Source organism: Palaemon carinicauda, chromosome 38 (assembly GCF_036898095.1).
Source record: "Palaemon carinicauda isolate YSFRI2023 chromosome 38, ASM3689809v2, whole genome shotgun sequence".
Lineage (NCBI taxonomy): Eukaryota > Metazoa > Arthropoda > Malacostraca > Decapoda > Palaemonidae > Palaemon > Palaemon carinicauda.
This window is the reverse complement of record NC_090762.1, coordinates 43,949,922-43,976,482: the sequence shown is the minus strand read 5'-3', so window position 1 is coordinate 43,976,482 and position 26,561 is coordinate 43,949,922. Positions and strand designations below refer to the sequence as shown.

The 26,561-nt window shown below is 40.8% G+C and overlaps 1 protein-coding gene across 1 annotated transcript in view; it reads right to left on the bottom strand.

Moving 5' to 3' along the window:
* Positions 1 to 26,561, bottom strand: part of LOC137630593 (dynein axonemal heavy chain 5-like) — a 429,728-nt gene that overhangs the window by 48,359 nt on the left and 354,808 nt on the right. The window contains exons 54-56 of the mRNA XM_068362169.1: positions 19,409 to 19,662; positions 16,985 to 17,174; positions 16,231 to 16,410 (exon numbers count right to left, since the gene is read on the bottom strand). Coding sequence (XP_068218270.1) covers positions 16,231 to 16,410; positions 16,985 to 17,174; positions 19,409 to 19,662 — 624 coding nt within the window. The remainder of the gene's footprint in view (positions 1 to 16,230; positions 16,411 to 16,984; positions 17,175 to 19,408; positions 19,663 to 26,561) is intronic.

The window sequence follows — 26,561 nt, the reverse complement described above, 5'->3', positions numbered from 1 at the left end:
GGCGTAGGAGGAGATGATGATGTTGTTGATGATGATGATGATGAGATATAGATATAGATATAGATATAGATATAGATATAGATATATATATATATATATATATATATATATATATATATATATATATATATATATATATATATATATATGTAGATATATATATACAGTGAACCCTCGCTACTTCGCGGTTCGACAATCTCGGATTCACCACTTCGCGGGGTTTTCCCATAACCCATATATATATACATATCGCGGATTTTCCGGAAAATTCGAAAATACCGCGAAATCTGAAGACAACCAAATACGATATTTTGTTACCTGTAATTCCATTAATACTGTAATTAGTAATATCTGTTCTTACTGATTGTTCATTGCATTACATATGATATATAATTCGGCACAGAAAGAAATAAAACACGAAAAGAGAATGTGATCATACGATAATTCAGTACTGTATACAGTACGTAGTAAAATTAAATCGAACATGAAACGCAAATCAGATGCAGTCATACCATATTAGAATGGTGTGTACTGTAATGGATGTGCTTTTTTTCCATGAATCTTTTGTATGTATACGTACGTAGTACAGTACTGCATCCAATAATATTCTTTGTTGCAAAAATCACATTTCGAATAAGCGTACGAGAGAGAGAGAGAGAGAGAGAGAGAGAGAGAGAGAGAGAGAGAGAGAGAGAGAGAGAGAGAGAGAGAGAGAGAGGCGTAAAATAGCGTACGTAAAGCTGTATTATTATTATTGTTATTATTATTATTATTGTTGTTGTTGTTAATAAAATTATTATTGTTATTATTATTATCATTATTATTATTATTACTGTACAGTATTATTATCATTATTTATTATTATTACGGTATTGTACTTAATCTACGTACGTTCGGTATGCGCAGGGCATCTTCTATGAGTAGGTAACCAACGCATCATAGTACTGTAAGACGGGTTGTGATTGGTTCAAGCGCTGATAGATGACGAATCAGAACTCAAGTTTTGTTATCTAGCCTGTGATTGGTGTTTTGCCCGCATCTCCTACCCGCAGCATCAAAGTTCTCGCGGGGCTGGATCGTCCACTCTCTGTTACCGCGTATCGCTGAGTAGACGTTCTTAAGTGTGTGAATCTGTGCTGTGTGCGACTTTTTTAAGTTGAACTTTTTGTTACTGTAAATCCTACTGTAATGGCTCCCCAGCGTTCTGCTTCTCTTAAGGCTGGTAGTGAGCCTAAACGCCACCGAAGGATGATGACGATAGCTGAGAAGGTTACGCTTCTCGACATGTTAAAAGATGGTAGAAGTTACGCGGCAGCCGGCCGCCATTTTGGCATCAACGAATCTACTGTTCGCTATATCAAGAAGGACGAGGCGAACATTAGACAGACGGCTGCAATCACCTTTAGCAGATCAGCGAAGCGAGTCGTTACAACGCGTAATAAAACGATCGTACGCATGGAAGGTGCTTTAGCTGTGTGGATTGCCGACTGCCGGAAGAAGAACATAGCGTTGGATACGAACACCATCCAAACAAAGGCTTTGAGCATATATGAGAATTTTGCTGCAAAGGAACCTAAAGACGACGACGGCAACCATGCTGAAGATGATGATGATGCAGATGATCCTCAACCAGGGACATCCACTGATTCCCAGCCTCAGAAACGTTTTTCCGCAAGCAAAGGATGGTTCGCTAAGTTTCAGAAACGCTTCGCCCTGAAAAGCGTTTGGCGGCCGCCATTTTGGCATCAACGAATCTACTGTTCGCTATATCAAGAAGGACGAGGCGAACATTAGAAAGACGGCTGCAATCACCTTTAGCAGATCAGCGAAGCGAGTCGTTACAACGCGTAATAAAACGATCGTACGCATGGAAGGTGCTTTAGCTGTGTGGATTGCCGACTGCCGGAAGAAGAACATAGCGTTGGATACGAACACCATCCAAACAAAGGCTTTGAGCTTATATGAGAATTTTGCTGCAAAGGAACCTAAAGACGACGACGGCAACCATGCTGAAGATGATGATGATGCAGATGATCCTCAACCAGGGACATCCACTGATTCCCAGCCTCAGAAACGTTTTTCCGCAAGCAAAGGATGGTTCGCTAAGTTTCAAAAACGCTTCGCCCTGAAAAGCGTTTCCCTGCATGGGGAGTCTGCTTCCGCTGACACTGCCGCTGCTGAAACTTACGTGAACCAGACGTTCAAGAATATTATCGCCGAAGGTGGATACAAGCCGGAACAAGTCTTTAATATGGATGAGACTGGCTTGTTTTGGAAGAGAATGCCGTCGCGAACTTTCCTGTTCAAAGAGGAAGCCAAAGCCTCTGGCTTTAAAGCATTCAAGGATCGCGTTACCCTCGTGATGTGTGGCAATGCTGCTGGATTTTTGTTAAAGCCAGGGCTTATTTATAAGTCGAAAAATCCTCGCGCTTTGAAAAATAAAAATAAGAATCTCCTTCCTGTGTACTGGATGCATAGTCAAAAAGCATGGATTACGAAGATGCTGACCTCCAACTGGTTCCATCAGTGTTTTATCCCGCAAGTCAGCAAATATCTCTTAGAGAAGGGCTTGCCATTCAAGATCCTTCTCCTTATGGATAACGCTGGTGGACACGCAACTGACCTGTCGCATGAGGGCATTCAGGTTGAGTTCCTGCCACCCAACACCACGTCATTAATTCAACCGATGGACCAGGGGGTTATCAGGGCGTTCAAGGCCCTCTACACGAAGAATACCTTGGCGGACCTCGTTGCGTGTGTGGATGCTGCCCAAGATGACGAGGATGAAGATTTTAACTTGAAGGCGTACTGGCGGCAGTACACCATAGCCACGTGCCTGCAGAATATTCAGAAGGCACTTCAAGAGATGAAACCTGCAACCGTGAATGCGAGCTGGAAGAAGTTGTGGCCCGATATTGTTTACGACGACAAGGGATTTACTCCGTCGGAAATCCAACACTCTGCAATACGCAAATCTGTGCAGTTGGCTGCCATAATTGGAGGTGACGGGTTTGGCGACATGACGACTGAAGACGTCGACGAGTTGTTGGACTGCCATTCCCAGCCCCTAACTGACGCAGACCTCGAAGACCTGACGAAATCGGCAAGTGAGGAAGAGAGTGATACCCAGGAAGAGACCCATGAAAATGTCGAAGAAACGGGCTTAACATTAGAACGGCTTGCCAAGGCCTGCAACCATGCGAAGGAGTTGAAAGAAATGTTGCAAGAGTGGGACGAGGATATGGTTCGCTCGATGCAATTCTGCAACAAGATCGATGAAGACATGACTCCCTACAAAATGCTCTTGGATCGAAAAAAGAAGCAGCGGCAACAACTTCCGATCACAATGTTCTTCCAGCCTCGCAAAAAAGAGCCAGTTCCTCCTGCTAGTACGCCTTCGGAAGAAATTGAAGAAGTTTCCCAGGAAGAAGTTGAAGAGGTGTCCCAGGAAAAGACACCTCCGTCTGAAGAGACGTAAAATACTATCATTGGCTGCACAGTAGAACACATCATCAGCTTCTTCATCATCATTTCTACTGTGCAGCAAATTCATCGCCATCACCATTCAAGTTTTTCTTCAACTTCTTTCGTGGTAAGTACAGTAACAATCTTTATTTTTTACTTTAATATTCTTACTGTACATTCTAAAACTGTATTTGTGCCTGTTTTATAGTTTAGTACCGTACGTACTGTATGCATTAAGTTAAAGAGAAGGTTTTAAAAGTCTACATGTTGTAACCTATCATATTTTTTTTGTTTAAAATTTACATTTACGTACGTAAAACAATCTCTCTCTCTCTCTCTCTCTCTCTCTCTCTCTCTCTCTCTCTCTCTCTCTCTCTCTCTCTCTCTCTCTCTCTCTCTCTCGTAAATTGTTTTCCTGCTTTGCTACGTACAATACTGTATAATTTATATTTGTAAGGTAACATATTTTGTAAATGCTTTTACTGTAAATATTGTATGTACTGTATCATTATTTATCACTATCATCATGCGTGTTAAATGCCTTGTTTGTTCTGAGCGTGGTTGTTTACTGAGCGTACACGCCGTCGTTTCAGGCGGCGTCATAAAGAAAAACATTTCATTTGGAAGTCCTAAGAAAAATACGTAAACTAAAACATTGGTAATAAAAAAATCAACATACAGTACTGTATAATCAATATAATCGATGCAAAAACTAACCTATACATATATGTGTACTGTACACTAAATGAGTTTGTTTCTTCATTATGATCAGAGATGAACGTAAACAAAACATTGGTTGCCATTTTTTATCGTGCTTTTTAGGTGTTTAGGAAACGCATGATATAAAATTGCCTTTAATATTTGTGCCTGTTTTAGTTTAGGGTGCTGTAGTACATGCATTAAGTGTTCTGTACATTAAAGGGTGGTTTGTTAACAGTACTACGTACAAGGGAAGGTTTTAAAAGTCCGAATATACATGTTAAATAAATTGGTAAATATGATGTCACTACTTCGCGGATTTTCACCTATCGCGCCCGCGTCTGGAACCTATCTACCGCGATAAACGAGGGTTCACTGTATATATATATATATATATATATATATATATATATATATATATATATATATATATATATATATATATATATATATATATATATATATATATATATATATATTTGGGCTCAAGCTATGTCGTCCTGATGGAAGGTTCCTATTGGCCGCTTTCTAAAGGGTATTTGGCTACAGTAATACTCCCAGAGAATTAACCGTAGGTCTCCTGAATTCTAAATCCTGGCGCGAGTATCCTTAAAATTTTTCTTAAGGATATCGCATAATATCAGGGGACGTATATCTTAATACGACACATGGCAATCTTCACCCCAAATAGCGTTTTCACTTTGAGGGGAAAGTGTGGCGAAATTGAAGGGGAGCCATTATCAAGGTTACCCTTTCTCCCCTACTATTACAGGGCTCCAAGATGGCGCCCATTCCTTTTTTTGGTAGCGATTTCGCACGGTGGTTTTCCCTGTTATCTAACGTTCTAGATCGTTCTTGAGAGGATTTATTAAGCATTCTCCAGCATTTTCTGCCTCTGGAAAGTTGAGTATTTAATCTTTACAGTGCATAATTTTTAGCTCCTGTTTCACAGCGAAATTAGTATAATTCAATGTGTTTAATGGAGCTTGGCCAGTCATCGGAGGCGCCATGTTGGGCGCTGTCATTCGTCATGCATGCTTTATTTAGTCAGCAGAACGACATTCCTGGTTTTATAGCTTTAATGAATTATAGCTATTTAGGCACAATTATACTAGTGAAGATATGATTATGCATACAAATTTCCTCTTCCTCATATGTCGATTGTATACTTTAGAGTTTTGGTGATATAGGTAACCGAGACTCTTGCCCCGTGCTAGGCTACCTAGCCTAGGCGCTTTAGTATACTTTCATACATTATCCCCGTTTACCCTCGTGTATCATTTTATCAATTCAACAGGAGATAGTACATCTCCTAGAATTATTTATATGACTCGATACTCATCTCCTGTGGAGATTTAAGGGTAATCCCTCCTTCCCTCTGAGTGCCGCCATAGGCGACAGCCCATCTTGGTCTTGCCACAGAGTAGTACACTCCGGCTTGACTAGGCTAGTGTTTCCTGTCTCCCACCCTTGCCAGTGAGCATCCCAGCTAGGGTTTTCAACAGAACCTCAGAGTATTCAGTCTTTATGCTGGCGGCTGAGCTGCAGGGTGAGTAGTCACTCCCCTGCCGGCTTATAGTTGCTGGCATAGGAGGCTTAGCCTCCCTAGGCCGCACCTGAAGTGGTAGTATAATGCCACCACCTTCTCCCCTGTGGTCTAGAAGACAAGTCTTGTTTCGGCAGACCTAGGCTGAAGAATAGATATTCTGCCGCCTAGGATGGCGCCGATACTGAAATGAAGTTCCAGCCCTGTTTGGAAGTGGCGGCAATCCTGCCGGCTTCTCCTAACACTACATACGAGACCCTTTCCCTGCCCCTCTCTGTGCTTTAGCGATAGCCTAGCTATCGCAACTCTGTGGCCGTCGTCCTACATTCTCCCCACTTGCCGGGTAGATCGTAGCGCCGGCCGGGCTCCTACATAGGCGGCTTGATAGCCGCCCCGACTTTCCCCTACAGACGCAAGGCTCTGGGAAAGGTTGTGCCGGCTATGGCAGCTGCCGGTGGGAGACCTCTTTAGCCCTTGAGTGTTCTTCAGTCCTCCCTTGGACTGCCATCCACATCCCTGAAACTGGCAGCGACTGGCAACAGATCTTGTGGCTGGGTGGAAGCCTGAATGATGCATTCTCCCCTTCCATTTGAACCCTCATTCTGGAGGAAGGCAGTAAGGTTAAATACCTACACCCTTATTTTTGGGCTCAAGCCATGTTGTCCTGATGGAAGGTTCCTATAGGTAGCTTTCTAAGGGATATTTGGCTACAGTGATATTCCCAGAGAATTAACCTTTAGGTCTCCAGAATTCTAACTCCTGGCGCGAATATCCTTAAAATTTCTCTTAAGGATATTGCATAATATCAGGGGACGTATATCTTGATATGACACATAGCAATCTTCACCACGAACAGCGTTTTCATTTCGAGGGGGAAGCGTGGCAAAAATAGAAGGGGAGTCGTTATCAAGGTTACCATTCCTTCAATACTACTATTGAGTATCTAGATGGCGCTGTATCCAAGATGGCGCTCATTCCTATTTTTGTAGCGATTTCGCACGGTGGTGTTCCCTGTTAATCTAACGTTTTTGATCGTTTTTGTGAGGATTTATTATGCAATCTCCAGCTTCTATTGCTCCTGGAAAGTTGAGTATTTATTCTTTACAGTATATAATTTTCAGCTCCTGCTTCACAGTGAAATTAGAATAATTTATTGTGTTAAGGAGCAAGGCCTGTCACCGGAGGCGCCATGGGCGCTGTCGTTCATTATGCATGTGTTATTTAGTTAGCAGAACGACTTTCCCGTTTGTAATAGCATTAATAAATTATGAAAGCCATTTAGGCATAATTATACTGGTAAAGATATATATTTCATGAATAATTTCCTCTTCCTTTGACAATCGTATACGTTAGAGTTCCGGCAACACGCCGGCTGAACTACAGTATATGATTATACAGTATCCAGTATATTTGCAGTATAGTATATACTGCAGACAGAAAACTATAGTACATATTATACCGTAGTTTATATTTCCAACATACCCAGTGTGTCCTTTCACAGTCTATTGTGAGACCAATTTTATATTGAAGTGAAGTATTCCTTCAATACACTGATAAAGTCATCAGTTTAAATCTTACCCCACCATATTAATACTTTTATGGAAGGTTTAGTGTTAGTATACACTAATTCTATCCCTAGAGATTAGAACCCTTCTCTCTTGAGTTTTCCTTAATAAGGAAATTCTTACATTAATATTGGGGGAGGTCACAGCTATAATGGTTAGGATTCAAATATATTTATTGCATATATCCTATTTATCAAGTGTGATAAATAACCGCATACTCAATTATATTTCCTTTCTTTACAGGAGGAACCCTAAAATGAAGCACGAGGTGACATACTGTAACCACAAGAGTAGGAACTTTTGTGGTCACACTATGTGCAGGAATCATGCCGCCTGCACCATTACCACTGAAATCTTGCGGTACTAGGACCCCCAGGACTGCAACGTCTGCTCGGCCATGGTGGTCGAAGGTTTCAACGACCCCACGTCAGCGGAGTTGAGGGATGCAGCACGAGAAAAGCTGCGCAAATGGGTACGAGGGTTCCAGAAGAACTCTCCGGGACCATACCTGCCCAACGACAGGATGCGTAGTTTGTTCTTCCCCAAAGCTGTCGTGCCCCATACACAGCCCGGACCTCCCTGCGTCCAGATTGCAATCGAGACGGACGTCAGTGAGGCGATACAAAGCATGGACATCCACCAGGAGGAAAGGATGTCTGAAGTGTCTATGAACACAGAGAAGGATCTCCTTAGGGACAATCACAAGGATGAGTCTACTCTACTTCCCGAAGGAGAAGTTGAGTCGTCGGAAGTGGGGGAGTCCCTTCCACCTGTGTCGGCACTGGAGCCGACAACATCTACATCTTCAGCTCCTACTCCTCCATTAGATGCCATGAGCCAGGCAGTTTTGGCTCATATCACTTCATTAATGGAGAATCTTTGCAAACAAAGTGAAAAAACGGAAGCGAAGCTAGAGAGCTCCGTGAAGCACGGATCACCACCTCCCGAGGGTCTTACAAGCGACCCAAAGTTCAAGACCTGCCATCATGTTCCGAGACTAATCCCTGGAGGTGTGTGGAGTATATGCCGATTACCAACGGCAAACTCTACATCTCAGAGACGATGGGAGCTGTCCCTCTAGACAATATCAGTTCTGGCCGAACTTAACGCCTACCCTAACTGCTTCATCCGACTGAACCATGAGCCAGCGTCAAAGGAGGAGACGGAACCGAAAGAGGTCATGGTTTTCGACCACGACAAGGCACAGGCTCTCTTGTCGAGCAGCCTGAAAAAGGCGGGTTATAAACTCAAAAGTGACTGCATTGAGCAAGAAACACCCTACCTTTCTTGCTCCTGCTTCCAGAGCCTTCCCCCTTACGTAGAAGGCATTCCAGGCTGTTGCCAAAGCAGTTGAAGCAGGCAAACCATGCCCTGCACTAGAAGAGTGTAGGCTTCTGTCGTTAGCCCTGCCCATGGATGAGAAGGAATGGAAGGAAGTCCACCTAACCTTCTCAGTAGGGAAGCTAGATGCAGTTATCGCGGGACGGCAGTTCAGTGAGAATCTCCCTAAGCTGTCAGACTTTCTCTTGCGTACGGAGCAAGAGACGAAAGAGAGGCTTGCCGCCTCTGTCCCTACAGAACTGCATCGAGATGTGTGCAGGCCACAAAAGCACCCCAGACATGCTCACAGTCCTGGCCAAAATGCATATGGCCACCTTTGTGAAGGACCTGTACACCTTTATGAAGGCTAGGAGATCCTGTAAAGAGTTTGTGTTTGCTGCTACAACAGTAAACAGGAACCCAAGAAGCTGATTTCTTCCAACATCTAGGGTAAAGACCTCTTCCCGAGTGAAACGGTCAAAGAGGTAGTTGAGAAAGCCGCCAAGGAGAATAGGAACCTTCTCCAGAAGTGGGGCATCTCTTCAAAGAGGGAGTCTTCCCCGGATGCGGGTCCCCAACCTAAACGGAAGTTAAAGAAGCCAAGACTACCCTCTCGGCCTGCCCAGCAACATCCTACAGTCACCAGGACTGTGGTGCCCCAAATGGTTGCTCAACCACAGACCACATTTCAAGTGGTACCTCAACAGCTGGTTGCCCATTCACCAGCGTTCAACCCAGGGTGTGAGAGGCAAACCACTACCTTTCATCCGAAAGGAAGAGGTTCCCATCGGGGCTCCTCAAGACACCCCTCCTGAGACAGGGGAGGACGCAGTCAAGGTGGCAAACCCTCCGGACAACCTTAGCAATGAGATGCTTTCGGTAGGAGGGAGGCTCCAACACTTTTGGGATCGTTGGACTTTCGATCCCTGGGCCCACAGCCTAATCAAGAATGGACTAGGATGGAAATGGAACAAGTCTCCACTGTCATTTCCTCAATTCTTCCAACACTCCACCCCCTTATTGGAAGATTATACCTTAGAACTCTTGAGCAAAAAGGTTATAAGGAAAGCAAAGTCCATCAAATTCCAGGGAAGGCTGTTTTGTGTTCCCAAGAAGGACTCGGACAAACTCAGAGTCATTCTAGACATGTCGCCACTCAACAAGTTCATCGAGGATAACAACTTCAGGATGTTAACCCTTCAACACATAAGGGCCCTTTTACCAAAAGGGGCGTACACAGTCTCGATAGACCTGGCAGATGCTTATTGGCACCTCCCAGTCAGCCGGCCCTTCTCCCCGTACCTAGGATTCAAGTTACAGAAGATAAAGTATGTCTTCAGAGCCATGCCCTTCTGACTAAACATAGCCCAAAAGGATCTTCACGACACTTGCAGAGGCAGTCGTACAACAACTACGTCTAGATGGTGTTCAGGTAGCAGCGTACCTGGACGACTGGCTGATGTGGGCAGCATCCAAGACTTCTTGTCTGCAAGGATCCAAGAAAGTGATCCAGTTCCTGGAACATCTAGGATTCAAGATCAACTTTAAGAAGTCTCGAATCTCTCCAGCACAGGAGTTTTACCCATTGGAACTTGAAGCCACACCGCCTCTCCATTCTATCAAGGAAGAGGAGAGAGATCGCGGGGTCTTTCAAGATCCTACTGAAATCAGAAAGAATCTCAAGATGCCAACAGGAAAGAGTACTGGGCTCTCTCCAGTTTGCAGTAGTAACAGACCCAGTGCTAAGAGCACAGCTGAAAGATGCGTCAGGAGTCTGGAAAAGATACACATCAAATGCTCTAAGAGATCTACAAAGACCGGTACCGATCTTACTATGATCACTTCTCAAGCCTTGATCGAAGGTCAAGAGCCTATACAAGGACCGTTCCCTTACAACCACCTCCCCCATCAGTGACCATCCACACGGATGCCTCGATGGAATGATGGGGAGGTCACTCCCATCAAAGGAAAGTACAGGGGACTTGGTCATCCCTGTTCAAGACCTTTCACATCAATATTCTGGAGGCCATTGCAGTCCTCTTGACGCTGAAGAAACTATCCCCTCACAGATCAGCCCACATCGGGCTGGTATTGGACAGCGAAGTGATAGTGAGATGTCTGAAATGACAAGGCTCCAGATCGCCCATCAACCATGTGATGTTAGCCATCTTTCGTTTAGCGAAAAAGAAGAGATGGCACTTATCAGCAGTTCACCTACAAGGATTCTGCAATGTGACGGGGGACGCTCTATCCAGGCTAAAGCCGATAGAGTCAGAATGGTCCCTAGATGCACTCATTCTCCTTCATCTTGGAACAAGTCCCGGAACTGCAGATTGACCTCTTTGCGACGAGCGACAACAAGAAACTACCTCGAAACGTAGTCCCGTACGAGGATCCTCTGGCAGAAGCGAGGGACGCCATGTCCCTCGATTGGAACGCTTGGACCCGGATTTACCTGTTCCATCCAACTAATCTCCTGCTGAATGTCTTCAACAAGCTGAGATCCTTCAAGGGAACTGCAGCACTAGTGGCCCCCAAGTGGCCCAAGAGCAATTGGTTCCCTCTAGTGATGGAACACAAGCTGAGGCTGGTCTCTCTACCAAACCCAGCTCTATCTCACCTGGTTCAGAAGTCGACTGTCTTTGCTTCATCACAGAGAACTCAAAACCTTCATCTCATGATTTTCTCGCCTTGGCGGTAAAGAAAAGATTTGGGATCTCAAAAGGCAGTATAGACTTCTTAGAAGAATACAAGGCAAAGTCAACCACAAGACATTATGAATCATCTTGGAAAAAGTGGGTTTCTTTTGTTAAAGCAAAAAGTCCAAGGGATATCTCAATAGACTTCTGCTTGTCTTTCTTCATCCACCTTCATGAACAAGGCTTGGCTGCCAACACGATAACTACATGCAGGTCAGCCTTGACTAGACCTGTTCTATACGCCTTCCAGGTGGACCTGGCGAACGAAATCTTTAACAAGATCCCGAAAGCATGTGCTAGATTTAGACCTGCAGCCCCTCCGAAGCCCATTTCATGGTCTCTGGACAAAGTCTTACACTATGCTTCAGCCTTGAACAAAGAGGATTGTTCTCTTAAGGATCTAACTCCAAAAGTGATTTTCCTGTTCGCTATAGCCTCAGGGGCTAGAGTTAGCGAAATAGTAGCCCTATCAAGAGGCGAGGGCCATATTCAGTTCACAGAACCGGGAGAATTGAATCTCTTATCTGATCCTACCTTTCTCGCCAAGAACGAGCTACCCACCAAAAGGTGGGTCCCTGGAGAATCTGCCCTCTGAAGGAAGATGTCTCTCTATGTCCAGTAGAATGTCTAAAGGTCTATCTTCGAAGAACTTCCGACTTCAGGGGAGGACAGCTCTTCAAAGGTAAAACCTCAGGATCAAACCTATCCCTAAAACAGCTAAGGGCGAAGCTCACCTACTTCATTCCCAGAGCGGATCCTGACAGTACACCCGCAGGCCATGATCCGAGAAAAATTGCTTCCTCACTGAACTTCTTTCAGTATATGGACTTTGAGCGTCTTCGCTAATACACTGGTTGGAAGTCCTCTAGAGTGTTTTACAAACATTATGCGAAGCAAGTGCATGAACTCAAACGTCATGTGGTGGCGGCAGGTAGCGTAGTGAAACCTGTCGTCTAGTGCTGCGATGAACAGTGAATTGATTGGGACTCTCAATTCGGGTGAAAAGATGCTGACTCTGTCTAGTGCAATATCCTATTATGTAACTGTCACTCTGGTTCAATTTTCAGGTGAATAATTATACAAATGACACTAGTGCCATATGTACACTGTACACAGTGTTGATAGTATCCAACATTCACAGTAAAAATTATCTTGATAATTTTATCAATTATTATGAGTGGCATTAACCCTTTTCTTCCTTTTCTGGTAGAAAAACATTGTCTGTATATGTTGAATGCATAATTCTCTTTTATATTTATTACACATGTTACTCCATTTACTCATTTAACTTAAATAAGTGAATAAAAATGTGTAATTGCGTCTTATTTCGCCCCATAAGTAGCAAAATAAAAAGTAGCCAGAGTTCTTTTACTTATTTCCTAAGTTCCTATTTATTGCACTGATACATAGAAACAGATAGATCTGATTGATACTTATATGTGTTCCTACACGTATACAAACCTTGAGGCTTTTTACAGTCTAGCAAAGACACTTCCCTGCAGGGGGCAGGAAGCCCTAACATTGTTCCATGATTAGTGGCAGTGACCATATAAAAGCTAATCCAAGGTTGAGGCACTTATAAATATCCACAGATACAGTACTTTCAAGTAATTCTCTGGTAAACTTCCATCAGGACGACATGGCTTGAGCCCAAAAAAAACGGATTTTGAAGCAAAGCGAAAAATCTATTTTTGGGTGAAATAGCCATGTCCTCCTGAAGGACCCACCCTCCTTGTCTAAGAAAAGGCTTAGGTAATAATCCCTCCCGAAACTACTATATCTGTAGCAACATGCTCAATGCTACAAGGAATGAGTGCCATCTTGGAGCCCTGCAGTAATAGGGGAGGTAGGGTAACCTTGATAATGGCTCCCCTTCAATTAAGCCACTCTTCTCCCTCAAAGCAAAAATGCTGTTTGGGGTGAAGATTGCCATGTGTTGTATCAAGATATACGTCCCCCGATATTATGCGATGTCCTTAAGAAAAATTTTAAGGATACTCGCGCCAGGAGTTAGAATTCTGGAGACCTACAGTCAATTCTCTTGAAGTATCACTGTAGCCAAATATACCTTAGAAAGCTGCCAATAGGAATCTTCCATCAAGACGACATGGCCATCTCACCGAAAAATAGATTTTTCGCTTTGCTTCAAAATCCGTTATACAGTATATACATACATATATATATATGTGTATATATATATATATATATATATATATATATATATATATATATATATATATATATATATATATATATATATATATATATATGGATAAATTTCAACACAACATTGTGTTCAAATAGAAATAAATTTCTACCTCATACTTGGGATCGAACGCTGGCCCCTTCTAATGAGAGGCCAGGTCGAAACCAACCATGCCACAACAGGCCATAAAAGTAGTCGGAACCTAACTGCTAACCAGCAGTTCAGGATCTACCTGGCGAGACATCAGTCTCTTACCAGCGAGTTTTCCCCGACTTTCCGGCTCACCACGTGACACAATTGATAGTAATTCATTCAAATTACCCCTAATGAGTCAATATATATATACATATATATATATATATATATATATATATATATATATATATATATATATATATATATATATATATATCATCGTCATTATCTCCTCTTATGCCTATTGACCCCTGATTAGATTTCACAAGTCGTCTCTATCTTGAGCTTATAAATCAATATTTCTCCTTTCAATATCTCCTACTTCACATTTCATAATCATCAGTCATGTAGGCCCGACTCTTCTAGTGTCTTGTGGAGCCCAGTTGAAAGTTTGGTGAACTAATCGCTCTATAAAATTTGTTGGCAATTGTTTCATTGGCATACCATGACTCATGTTCATAGAGTAACACCAATCACACTAAACTTATATATAGCCTGATTCTCATATGTAATTTAAGGCAATTTGATTTCCAAATTTTACTTGACCTAGCCATTGTCGAATTTGCTTTTTTCAATCTTTCATTAAACTCAAATTCTAAAGATCCTGTATTAGAAATCATAGTTCCTAAATATTTAAATGATTCCACCTCATTAATTCTTTCTCCTTCCAATAATATTTCATCTTCCATTGCAAATTCTGTTCTCATTATCTGTCTTTCTTCTGTTTATCTTGAGCACAGCCTCATGTGATATTTCATGCATTCTAGTAAGCAAGAATTGCAAGTTCTGTGGTGTTCTGCTAATAGGAACAGCATACTCTTGGTAAGATAATTTCCTGTTACCAATCCTTCTCCACCATCGTCAACTGTTCTATGCACAACATTATCATGAGGAGGATAATGTTTATGAACAGACTTAATCAAATTTACATATTTAAGAACTCCATAATAATGTAGGATTCTCCACAAAATTGACCGGGTGCACAATACCTAAAGATTTTTACAGTCCACAAATACTATCAAAGGTGGATTTCTATATTCTAAACATTGTAGTACCTCATGTCTAAAATGAAAATTTGGTCAGTATAACTACCTTTTGTAAATCCTGCTTGTTCATCTCTCACATTTTCATCAATCTTTCTCTCTAGTCTCTTTAGAATGAGCATACTATATATTTTTATGACAACTGACGTAAGTGTGATGCCTCTGTAATTATTGCAATCAGTTAGATCTACTTTATTTTTGCCATTTTCACCAACACTCCTAGCTCCATTCATTAGGTTTGGCCTCTTCATACCACATTCTACAAAATAATCTTGTAGGTATTTTGGGATTCACTTCATTTTCAGCCAATATCATTTCAGCAGTTATTCCATCATATCCAGGGGATTTCTATTTTTTTTAAGCTTCAGGAATATCAATCAAATTATTCACTTCATATCTCCAATTCATGACCTCACTAAGTATTCCATCCAACATTGCCTTTCCGCATCTTCTGTTGTTATAACAGATCCATCTCTTTTTGATGAGTATATACTTCTTTGCCCTTGTAGAGATTTCATTAATAATTCTTTGAGCAATTCTTGCACCATAACCACTCCCAGAATTCATAGTTTTGTCAGCCTCATCTGCTTTCCTGTCAAAATATTCTCTCCAGTCATCCCTGGCTTTTCTTTTGACTTCATCACTATCAATACTGCAATACTTAGCCTGCTCTACCTTGAAGTTTTCATTACTTCCTTGAAAATTTTCAACAATCAATTTTTGTCCTTGTCGCCTTTTTATAGTATCCCAAGTGTCATTTGATATCCACAGTTTTCTCCTTGTAACTGCATGTACCACAACTTCACTACCAATTGACTGATATGTTCTTAATATCACACCATTCTTCATTAATCGTCTGCTCTTCATCTCCTAAAGTCTTTAAGACTGCAAATCGATTCCTACATTCAATTGCAAAGGTTTCTCTTTGTTCATCCTCTACAAATTTAGTTGTATCAAACCTAGGTATTCTATCTACATTTCTGTTGTATGCTTTCAGTTTTAATTTCTGTGTGGCAATGTGGAGCTGGTGATCACTACCAATATCTGCACCTCTATAGCTGCTCACATTTCTCAGAGTCCTCCTTCTCTCTTTATTAATGGCTATATGATCTATTTGATTTTTGTAATTGCCACATGGTGAAGTACATGTACACTATATTGGCGGATGTCCTTGTGCTGGTAAAGAGTACCTCCAATAACAAGATTGTTTGTTGAACAAAAACTTATAAAGTGTGGACCATTTTCATTTGCAACTTTGCCAAGACCTGCACCAGCCATCCCATTCTCTATACCTTGATTATTCCTTGCAACTTTAGCACTGAAGTCACCAATCACAATTTTCATAATAAATTAAATTTTACCTAGGGACAATAATTATACATACTTTAGAAAATATAGATAAAACCATTTTGATGAAAAATTAATTTTAGAAGCCTAACCACTGATACCTGATATGTACACAAGTAACAAAATAAAAAAATAACTCCATTACCTCTTCTGGTTTATCCTTTTCAAACCATATTTTCCAGTCCTTCTCATTATCTGTTATTTGTTCTAGGATGTTGATGAACTGTGGAAGCTTTGAAAGCTCCACAAGGTTGAGCCACGTAATATCCAAAATCCACCGGAAGGGTTTCGGCTGCACTGTCTTCAAATCCAAGGAAGCACCACCCTAGTTATACAGAGCCTGGATCAGATCATTTTAAATTTTGTAAACCGCAATTCACAGTTACCATGTTTGGTTGTGTGTTGAAATATTTGAAAACCAATTTTCTTCGGGTAAGAACATAGACTACTATTTTTTAATCATTCATTTGGTTTGCTAAAAGGGAGAATACTGATTTGATTTAACTCTAAAATAAAAAATGAAAAGTAATTCCATTAAAAATGTACTAATGACATATAACAATGGTTCCTTATCAGTTACTCCAAGAACTTTTTTAAGATATCAAAAGTCTCACTTCCATTAGAAAATTTTTATGTATATAATTTTTCCATTACATTATAAGATTAGTTCTTATAAAAATAAATTATATTATTCTAGAAGGATTTCTCTTATCGGAATATGCTAGTAAGTCTTCAAGAGTTTTCATTCTATTAGAAATCTTTAATAATACCTTGAATAATAACTTAAAGAGTATTGAGCTTATTAGAAAATGGCAATGCTACTTTATGAGCCAAGAGGTTATAAAATTTCAATGAGTCTAAAATCCTAAAACTGACGAAACTATTAGATAAATATTCACTTTTATAAATTTCATGAATTCATCATGACTGATGTCCCCACTTTGCATGTCAATCTTCATGGCCAAAAGTAGAGTGAAGAGGAACTTGTGTCGCTCATAAAAGCCACGGCAAGCGTTCTTCCACACATGGGTAGTCAGGAATCGGATGATGTTGCAGATACGATTCTTTGGAGAATTGCTTCGCTCTGACCTGGAAACAGCAATTATACATACATACATATACCATGGCACTTCCCCCAATTTTGGGGGGTAGCCGACATCAACAAGAAACAAAAACAAAAAGGGGACCTCTACTCTCTACGTTCCTCCCAGCCTAACAAGGGACTCAACCGAGTTCAGCTGGTACTGCTAGGGTGTCACAGCCCACCCTCCCACATTATCCACTACAGATGAAGCTTCATAATGCTGAATCCCCTACTGCTGCTACCTCCGTGGTCATCTAAGGCATCCTAGAAGTAATCTAAAAATAAATTTGAATAAAACGTATTGGTATTTCACAACTTATTTTAGGTTGAGAGATACTGTAACAAAATGTTGTAAGTCAAAACTGTTACAGATACTTGTCGACTTATGGCCAATGAGCTAACGACTGATCAACTAGATGATAAGTGTCCAAAAACGTGAAAATGAAAGCAGTGGTAAATATTACTTATTGTCTAGTTTTATTTCTTGATATGACATTAATATGTGAATGTTAAATGCATTATTATTAGATACAGTAAAGTAAAACATCAATTTTATCCTAAATCTTGTTTAAATTTGTTTAAGAGTGTTCTCTTCCACATAAGGTGGGGTAATCTTAAATGATCAAATGAATGAACAAACAGCTATATTTGATATAATCAAGTTTTACATAACTGATATTTCATTTTAATGTATCCAATAAAAATGCATATAATATTCACACATTAGTATCGCATTGAGACATAAAAATGGCGAACAAGTAATATCTTCCATTATTTTTATTTATAAGCTTTTGGAAACTATCGTATATGCTTTCCCGATTAGCTGATTAAGGCAAACTTCTGAAGGCTCTCCTTTATTTCCTAGAATAGATTATTAATGTTTAAACTATCATTTTATCATACTATGGTAAATAGTTTTATTTAAAATACTTTTCTCTCATACCTTATTTACAATAGAGTTTAATGGCATATTAAAATATACCAGTTTAATCCATGTTGCTGGTGCATGATAACTTATAGTTTTTTAAGTTGGCAGTGCTTGATTATACAGCTTAGGAAATTACTAATCTTTCTTCAAATTTGTTAGGTAGTTTTTGTGCAATTTGGTTTACCTTTTCATAAACTGAATATACCATCTTACACTTACTGTAAACTCCGGAATTTCACAAAGTCCTAAAGATGATTATGTGATAAAAAGAACACCATTTTTTAATCCTTCCCTGCAGTTTCGGTTAGGGTTTTCCCAAATTCCAAACATCTTGGCAGCTATGAACATTGTTTTTTCATCTTCAGTTACAACTTGCTAGTTATATTTGGCAGTATATATCCTTGGAACTTTTCTCCACAGCAAATAAGGGTATAATGTAAAAATATATCAGCCTTATTTTACTTGTCTTTGTAACAAAACTACAGCAAGCAAAATAGCTATTATCAAGATTAAACAGTTTGTAACAGAACCTGTTTTTCATTTAGTTTCTACTGTGGCTGTATGCTTTTACACAACAGTTAAAATATTACTAACAGATAATTTAACCATTTTCTTTTACTTTTTCTTTAGTTAATAAAATTTTCAAAGCTACAAATTACTGATAAAAAATTTGTAACTTAGAATTTTTGGTATATAAATCGAAGCATGGGATAATATTTTATTCATATCATCAAAAATTTGTTCATCGAAGCTTTGTATACCGGGGTATTGATGTATTGAGCTTGAACTGGTCTTAACCCCTAGTCCCGCAGATCGCCTGGTAAAAATGTTTCAAAAGAAATCATTCTTCATAATATGAATGAACATAATTTCAGAAATGTTATATATACTATTTTAAACCAGGCTCACAACTCATTACCAAAAAATAAACAATAACCAAATCTCCAATAGACAGCATCCCCAACAAATTCCAAATAATATTTAATGAATAAATAAAACTTGCTCAGTGGGTGCTTGGCTGATCTATTTACATGCCTGTTAAAAGGACTTTTACTCTGTATGTTTGCATGTGTGTGTGTGTGTATATATATATATATATATATATATATATATATATATATATATATATATATATATATATATATATATATATATATATATATATATATATAGACAGATAGATATAGAGGCTTCACATGCACTCCTATACCTATAGTGTAAGTATGAGCGTGATTGAACTTATAGAAACTATTTCATGTTTTACAATCAACTTTGTGTTTTAAAATATGAAAAATGTTAGGAGATTCTCACCTGTTCATAGACATATCAAACATAACCAGGAATTGCCTAAGAGATGTCTGATACATGCAATTCACAACAGACATTTCAGTGATGAGGAAATAAAGGATGGATCCTCTTGTAGCAACTGGGCGGTACTCCTCTCGAGCACCATTAATCTTCTTTTCAGTCTCAGATGCTATGCGGAGCTTTGTGCTGACATCCTGGGCTGTAGACTTAGTATCCTGCAAGACCATGATCAAGTCCTCGTCGTCCACTAGTGATCCCTAATATAATAGTAGGAAATATAATTTAAAAATCAAACAGCCATTGATGGCAAGGACAAGAGTTTATGTTTTCCATATTTTATTTTTTTGGAGTGTAGGTACCTAGCATTTACTCGTACTACTATGGTAGATCTGGAAAATATAATTAAAGGTGACCTTACATTTACTTTAGATTTTCTTACATTTACATGTTACTTGTTGAAAAACTTTTCCTCCTTATCTAATGGTTAACATAAATAGCTGGATACTTTAGTAAATGAAGCACTTTGAATACTGGCATTAACTAAACAAAAACTTTATCATATGTTTTTATAATATGTTTTCTCTTCTCTTGAGATGTGTGACATATTAACACATCCCCCTTTTTCATTACTCTTTGATTCTTCTTGTCCTCTATCTATCGTCAGCTAAGAATGGCCCTAAGCTATTTTTATTAGTTATCTCTATGCATACTTTGGTATCATTAGTTTAAGCCAGGGGAGTATAGTGAAATTCTTATTTCTAACATTGCAACTTCTTCCTTTGAATATGGAATGGGTATTGTGTCTTATTTTACTTACAAGTAAAGTAATGAAGGGTTTTCAAAGAGATATAATACAACATCGTATGTGAGATCATGAGGCGAAGGGAAGGGGGTGGCTGATATTGATGACACCCAGTAAGTAAGAAGGACCCAGCACCTAAGAATAGGTTGAGTCAGTGTATGTAAGTTGGATTACATCCTTGTATTTTCCCTTATTTGACTATTTTTGTGTTTTACCTCCCCCCCCCCACCCCCACCCCAAAAAGAAAAAAAAAAAAACAGGATTCCAACAGCTTCCCAACTCACAGATTTTTCAAAGGGGGTTTTGCATCTCTGAAACTATTAATTTTCATTAGAAATGGTCATATTTTTTTTTTTAAATGCACTATTATGAAGATATATTTAATTTCCAAGTTCTAAATCTAGCCATGGACTAAACTGTTAATTTACTTATACAGCAATACTATTTAGACTTCATGTTGAATAGTCACGTAGTGTCAGACCTGAATAACTAAAGATGCACTCAAAGACTTTGGCTGCTTGAAAACAATCCTAGTCCTTTAAAAACTAATACTTTCCTGATTCTATTTTTAAGGCAAAATGATTGACAGAGGCAGATCGAGGTAAACAAGAGAGACAATGGCATTTCAGAGCTGATCTGCAACCAGGTAGATTTAATTAAAATATAACGTTGCAAAATCAATGTCAACCCACAAACTACCACAGCACAGTTAATATACAATGAATGAATGAATGAAAGAGTGATTTGTATTTATCTGATACCATAATATCAGTGGTTATTGATGCCAAATCAAATATGCTTAATTAACAATTAATAACTAAGATAAAAAACTAAAAATAAAACAAATTAATGAATAACTTAACAATGAAAATTTTAAAATTTAATACATTTAAAAACGAGCAAGAGGGCCAGCTTCCAATATGAATTGAAAAAAGCCACAAGCAACATAAAAAAATGTCCCTTCCAAGAATCTACCTGCCATCCTCACCCCTGGAAAAGTGATTTTGGATTCTTGAATATAGGCAAAGAAGACCTATAAAAGGATTTTGACGAAGGAAAAATCTATTTCTGGGGAGAGACCTGTGACGCCCGGCGAAAAAGTCCTTCTTTGTACTTTTTCTGATATAAATCTTCCAAATATACCAGAGAAAATTAAAAGCATGGAATGCAGAGGTTACAACCCTCGCGCGAGCACCTTGTTGGTGTCGTATATCTAACAAGGGCGTTTGTAAAACACTATTCACAGGCTGTCTTCCATTTAGATAATCCCTTCATCAAAGGGGGAGGGCCGTGACAGGCCCTAGAGAATACAGTTGGGTTACCCTACCGACACCCACCACTCGCGCTCACTAGGTCATCCTTCTGCAAGAACATATGGCTTGGCAAGGAAAGGGTGGGTCCGTACAAAAATAATCGGGAAGGGTTTCGCCGGGCGTCACAGGTCTCTCCCCAGAAATAGATTTTTCCTTCGTCAAAATCCCTTTTCTGGGTCGAACCTGTGACGGCCGGCGAAAAAGTACCAGAGAATGCCTTCCAAGCCCAATAAATTAATAACATAATGAGGAGAATACAATCACCATGTACGACAATACTATGATATAATAAAGTAACCGTCCAATTACCAACCAGCCAAATGACATAGGGAACGTAAGGTTAAATAATAATGACGACAAGGAATCAACTGAGTGTCGAATCGCAAAAGGCATCAAACCTTACATGTCTAAGTATATCTAAACATTAAAGGAACGGTAACTACAATAACAGTTAAACCATAGGAATTAAACATGGCAAATATCATAGGGCTAACGAACTACCAAGGAGAGCGGCGACGTGGTGTGAGTGGCGGGTAGGAGGGAGAAGAGAAGAGATGGAAGAAAGGAAGAAGAGGAGATTAATGGGGAGAGATAAGGCTCCCCTCTGCCATCGTTGGGTATTTAAGGGCCTGTAAGATCTTTAGATATTGGCGTTTGACAACCATAGGGGATTTCCAACCCGTATATTTTTTAAAATCATCAAAGTCCCTGTTCTGGAAATCATTGTTGGAGGCATCTACTGTCCGTATATCATGAGCCTGGGGAAATGATTCCGGATTAGTATGTTTAATGAAGTAGAGGATTTGTTGCCTGATACCGTGAATGGAAATAGTACCTCCTTGTTCCCTGATAACCAAGGAGCCAGACGAGCGGGTGGCAGTTCTAGCTAAAAAGGGGCTTGAGAGTGTGACTGTACACGGAGAAAAATCCTGGGGATGAAGAATAATCTTCCGAGAGGAGCACCTATTTTGCGGATCCTCATTTTTTAGCTAGGGAAGCTTTGTCTGGAAAGGAGTACTTCGGCTGAAGGGAGGAAATCTATGTTTTCCGGGTTTCGTGAGAGCTGCTAGTTCTGATGTTCCATCACCTGAGGCCATAGCCGTTAGAAATAAAGTCTTCCTAAGAAGAGTGATATAAGAGCAGGATTCATTGTCCGTGTCCATCGCAAGTTTGAGAACATCGTTCATAGACCAAGAGTCCTTTTGTGGCCGAACCGAAGGTCGAAGCCTAGCATATGTTTTTGGGGTTGATGAGAAATAGGAATCAGCTAGGTTAATGTTGAACCCAACAAGGCAGATCTTCTTCAAAGCTGACTTGATGGTGGTTAAAGTGCTAACTGTTAGGCCTTTGTCAAATAGGAACCTCAAGAAAGAGATGGCTAAATGCGGGGACATACGAGTATGGTCTGCACTCTTAGGGGACCTACTAGTTGTTAACGGCCGAATCATATTGGCGAATTGTCGAGTCCCTTTTTTGTCCCATTCGATGAAGAGATCGTTTCCGGTTCAATGTTCGCATCTCTACGAGCTGCCAACTTCCTGTAGTCCACAAAGTTAGAGTTTTGGCTATCCTTGAGTAATCTGACACAGTGAGTTTGGATACTCGGGTCAGTTTGAGGAACGGGATCCGGATGGGACTGAGTTTCAACTCGAGGAGGAGAGGAAACCAACTGTTCTTGGCCAGTGAGGTGGTACTAAAGCTACTGCGCCCGGGAAGGAGCGTAGTTTGTGTAAAAGTTTTTAGAAGATTCCCAGGGGGAGATAGGGAAATCTTCTTCTAATGGTTCCAATCCCGGGGTAATGCGTCCATGGCATAAGCCCGAGGGTCCAGGGTTGGGGTCACATAACAAGGAAGTTAGTGATTCATCTGAGTTGCGAATAGATCTACCTGGAGGCCTGGAACGAGCCTGAGTATCCACCGGAATGAAATTATGTCTAGAGACCATTCTGACTCCAGTGGATCCGTCCTGGATAGTGAGTCCGCTCTCACATTCTGGCCTCCCGCTAGGTGAGGTGCTGACAGGAACCAGTTCTCTTCTGTTGCCCAGGCGAAGATAGTGACCAGGATCTGATTCAGGTTGGGTGACTTGGATCCTCCCCTGTTGACGTAGTGTACTGCGTCTGTGCTGTCTGACACTACTCTGATGTGGGTCGACCTCGGAGGAGTCTCTCTCTTCAGGGTCAAGAACACTGCCATGGCTTTGAGAACAATGATATGGGACTGTTTCATGGAGAGTGACCAAGAACCTGAAACATCTGATGTTCGGAGTAATTCCCCCCATCCACTTAGAGACGCGGCTGTATGGAATGTCACTTGTGGAGGTGGGAATTGTAGAGGAACCGATTTGGAGAGGTCCTTCGGTTCGGACCATGGGCGTAGTCTCATTTTCAAGACAGAGGGGATCTTCGAGACCATGTCTCTTATAGGTACTGTAGCTCTCTTTCTCCAAACTCGATTGATGTCTTTGAGTTTGGCTTTTATTAGATCTGTTACTGAAGTGAATTGGAAAAGTCCGAGGATACTTTCTAAGGCTCTTCGGACACCTGTTTGTGTTTGAGAAAATTTTTTGATCTTTGAAACTATTCCTCTTACCTTTTGGAAGGGAGAGACAACGTGTGCTTCGAAAGGTCCCACTGAATGGCTAACCATTCTAAGCGGACTGATGGTTGCAGGCGAGATTTTTTGGAGATTGACCCGAAATCACAGGTTGTCGAGAAATTGGAATAATTCCTTCGTAGCTCTGTTGCCTTCTATGACCGGCCAGGCCCAAATGAGCCAACCGGCCAGATAAGCAATGATCTGTATCTCTTGGTTCCTGAGTTGTTCTAACACTCTCTCTCCTAGTTTTGTGAATATCCTGGGATCAATGTTGAGGCCAAAGGGCATGTCTTGAACCCAAAGGCTTTCCTGCTTAGGCGGAAACCCAGATAAGAAGAGAAGTTTCGAGCTAAAGGCGCAAGATAATAGTCGTCGGTAAGATCGACAGAGGTGGTGACGGTCCTACGGGGAAGTAAGGTCCGTACCTGAGAGATAGTCAACATCCGGAACTTGTCGCAGAGAATGTAAGAGTTTAGCTTGACAAGTCCAGGTCCACTCTCAATGCCGCCAAGCCTTTCTTCGGAATTGTGAACAGGTGGCTTTGGAACTTCAGTGATCGATCCCGTTTGATTGCTTCTTCTTGAGTAACCCTGTGGTGTACTCTTCCAGGATGGGAGTGGATTCCTGGGAGAAGGTCACTGGTGGAGGAGGAGGACCTTGTGGCCATTTTCACCTCAAACCTTTAGAGATTATGCTATGAGCCCACAGACCGAAGGTCCAATGGTCTCGAAAGTGGTAAAGTCTACCCCCTACCGGGACCACCGCGTTGTGAGGGGGTGAATCTAGGTACTTTCCTTCTCCGAGGCCCCTTTTTTCTAGGTCCGTCTCGATGGCGAGACTGTCTTCTACTCCTGTAGCTTCCTCTCTGGTGTCCACGAGAGGAGCCTGAGGGTTCGGATCTAGGGCTGTATGCAGGTAAAACATCCCAACGGGGTTGGGCTGTGTACCTGGGGAATCAGTGAGGTAGACCACCTGATGAGGGGGATTTGGATGCATAGACGTCGAATCGGAGGGAGGCTGTGATGACGAGTGGGTAACCGACTATCGATTCCTGTCTGATAGAGGCCTCAGACAGAACGTATTTCCCACAACTAACCCGATCAGACCATCAAACGTGTAGGTCGAATTGGAAGGGCAGATCTTGGAATTATCGTAACCCCCAGACTGACAACATCCTGGTCCAGACAGATCGGGCCTGCCCTTTAGGAAATAATACTGTTACCTTCGGTACCTTGTCTAACCTAACCAAGGCAATCTCTTTCAATCGAATGAATCCGTTGAACGGGAATTCTAGTACCTGGGAGTAAATTCTAGGTCCCCCAGAGGGAGGATGTCTATGCCATCCAGATTTATGGTACCATCTATATATGGAACATGAAAGGCAAATCTCTATGCGTTGTTTTTATCGAAGGAGGTTACTTCGATATGCCTGGGGCTGTAGGGGGAAACTTCTGAGTTCCTGAACGGATCTGACTCACTACCATACTTTTGAGCTCCGTCATAGCCCCTTGGTTTTCCCTAGAATGTGTTGCTTTTAGCAGTCACGGTTTATGCAGGGTAACATGAACATCAGGATCCATTAAGGGTCCTAGGTCGGTGACGTAGGTAATTGCAAAGCTGAAGGCTCAAAATTCATCCCCACCTACCTGCCCGTCCATGGGGTCGTCGTCCAACCTTAGAGAGGACACTCTGAGGAGATAGGGACCTCTAGATGGAGCATTTCTTCCCAACTTTGATAACCAAGGGCGGAGAGCCTCTCTTGCAGGCCAGAGAGATTCATCATCATCTTGACGGGAACCATGTAGGCGAACCTTCTGTAAAAGAAAGGGGACATAAGTCTGGATGTTCCTTGAACTTTGGTTAATGATCCTATTCACAGGCTGGGATCAGCTGTATAACTCATAAAAATCAATTTTAAAGAAAAATCATTTAATGTACTATCTTTTGGGGTATAGTTCGACACTTGTATTCATGAAATGTGACACTGTTGGCGCATCCGCCACAGGTTGGCCACCCCTGACTCAGACGTTCAGAACCGGGTCTAACATTATTTACTGGCTATTAGTATTCTATTGATTCATCTGTTTCAAGGAACAGTAGATAGCCTCTCATGGCATGGTTAGTCTCGACCCGGCCCTTCATTAGAAGGGGCCAACGTTTGGTTCCCAGTACTGAGTGGAAACTTATTTCTATTTGAACACTATGTTGTATGGATATTTATTCATATTTAGGCATAGTTAGAATTGAATATGTATAAATATAGGCATAATCAATTTATTTCTATTTGAAAACGATGTTGTATGAATATTTATTCATATTTAGGTATAGTTAGAATTGAATATGCACAAATATAGGCACAATCAATTTATTTCTATTTGAACACTATGTTGTATGGATATTTATTCATATTTAGGCATAGTTAGAATTGAAAATGCATAAATAT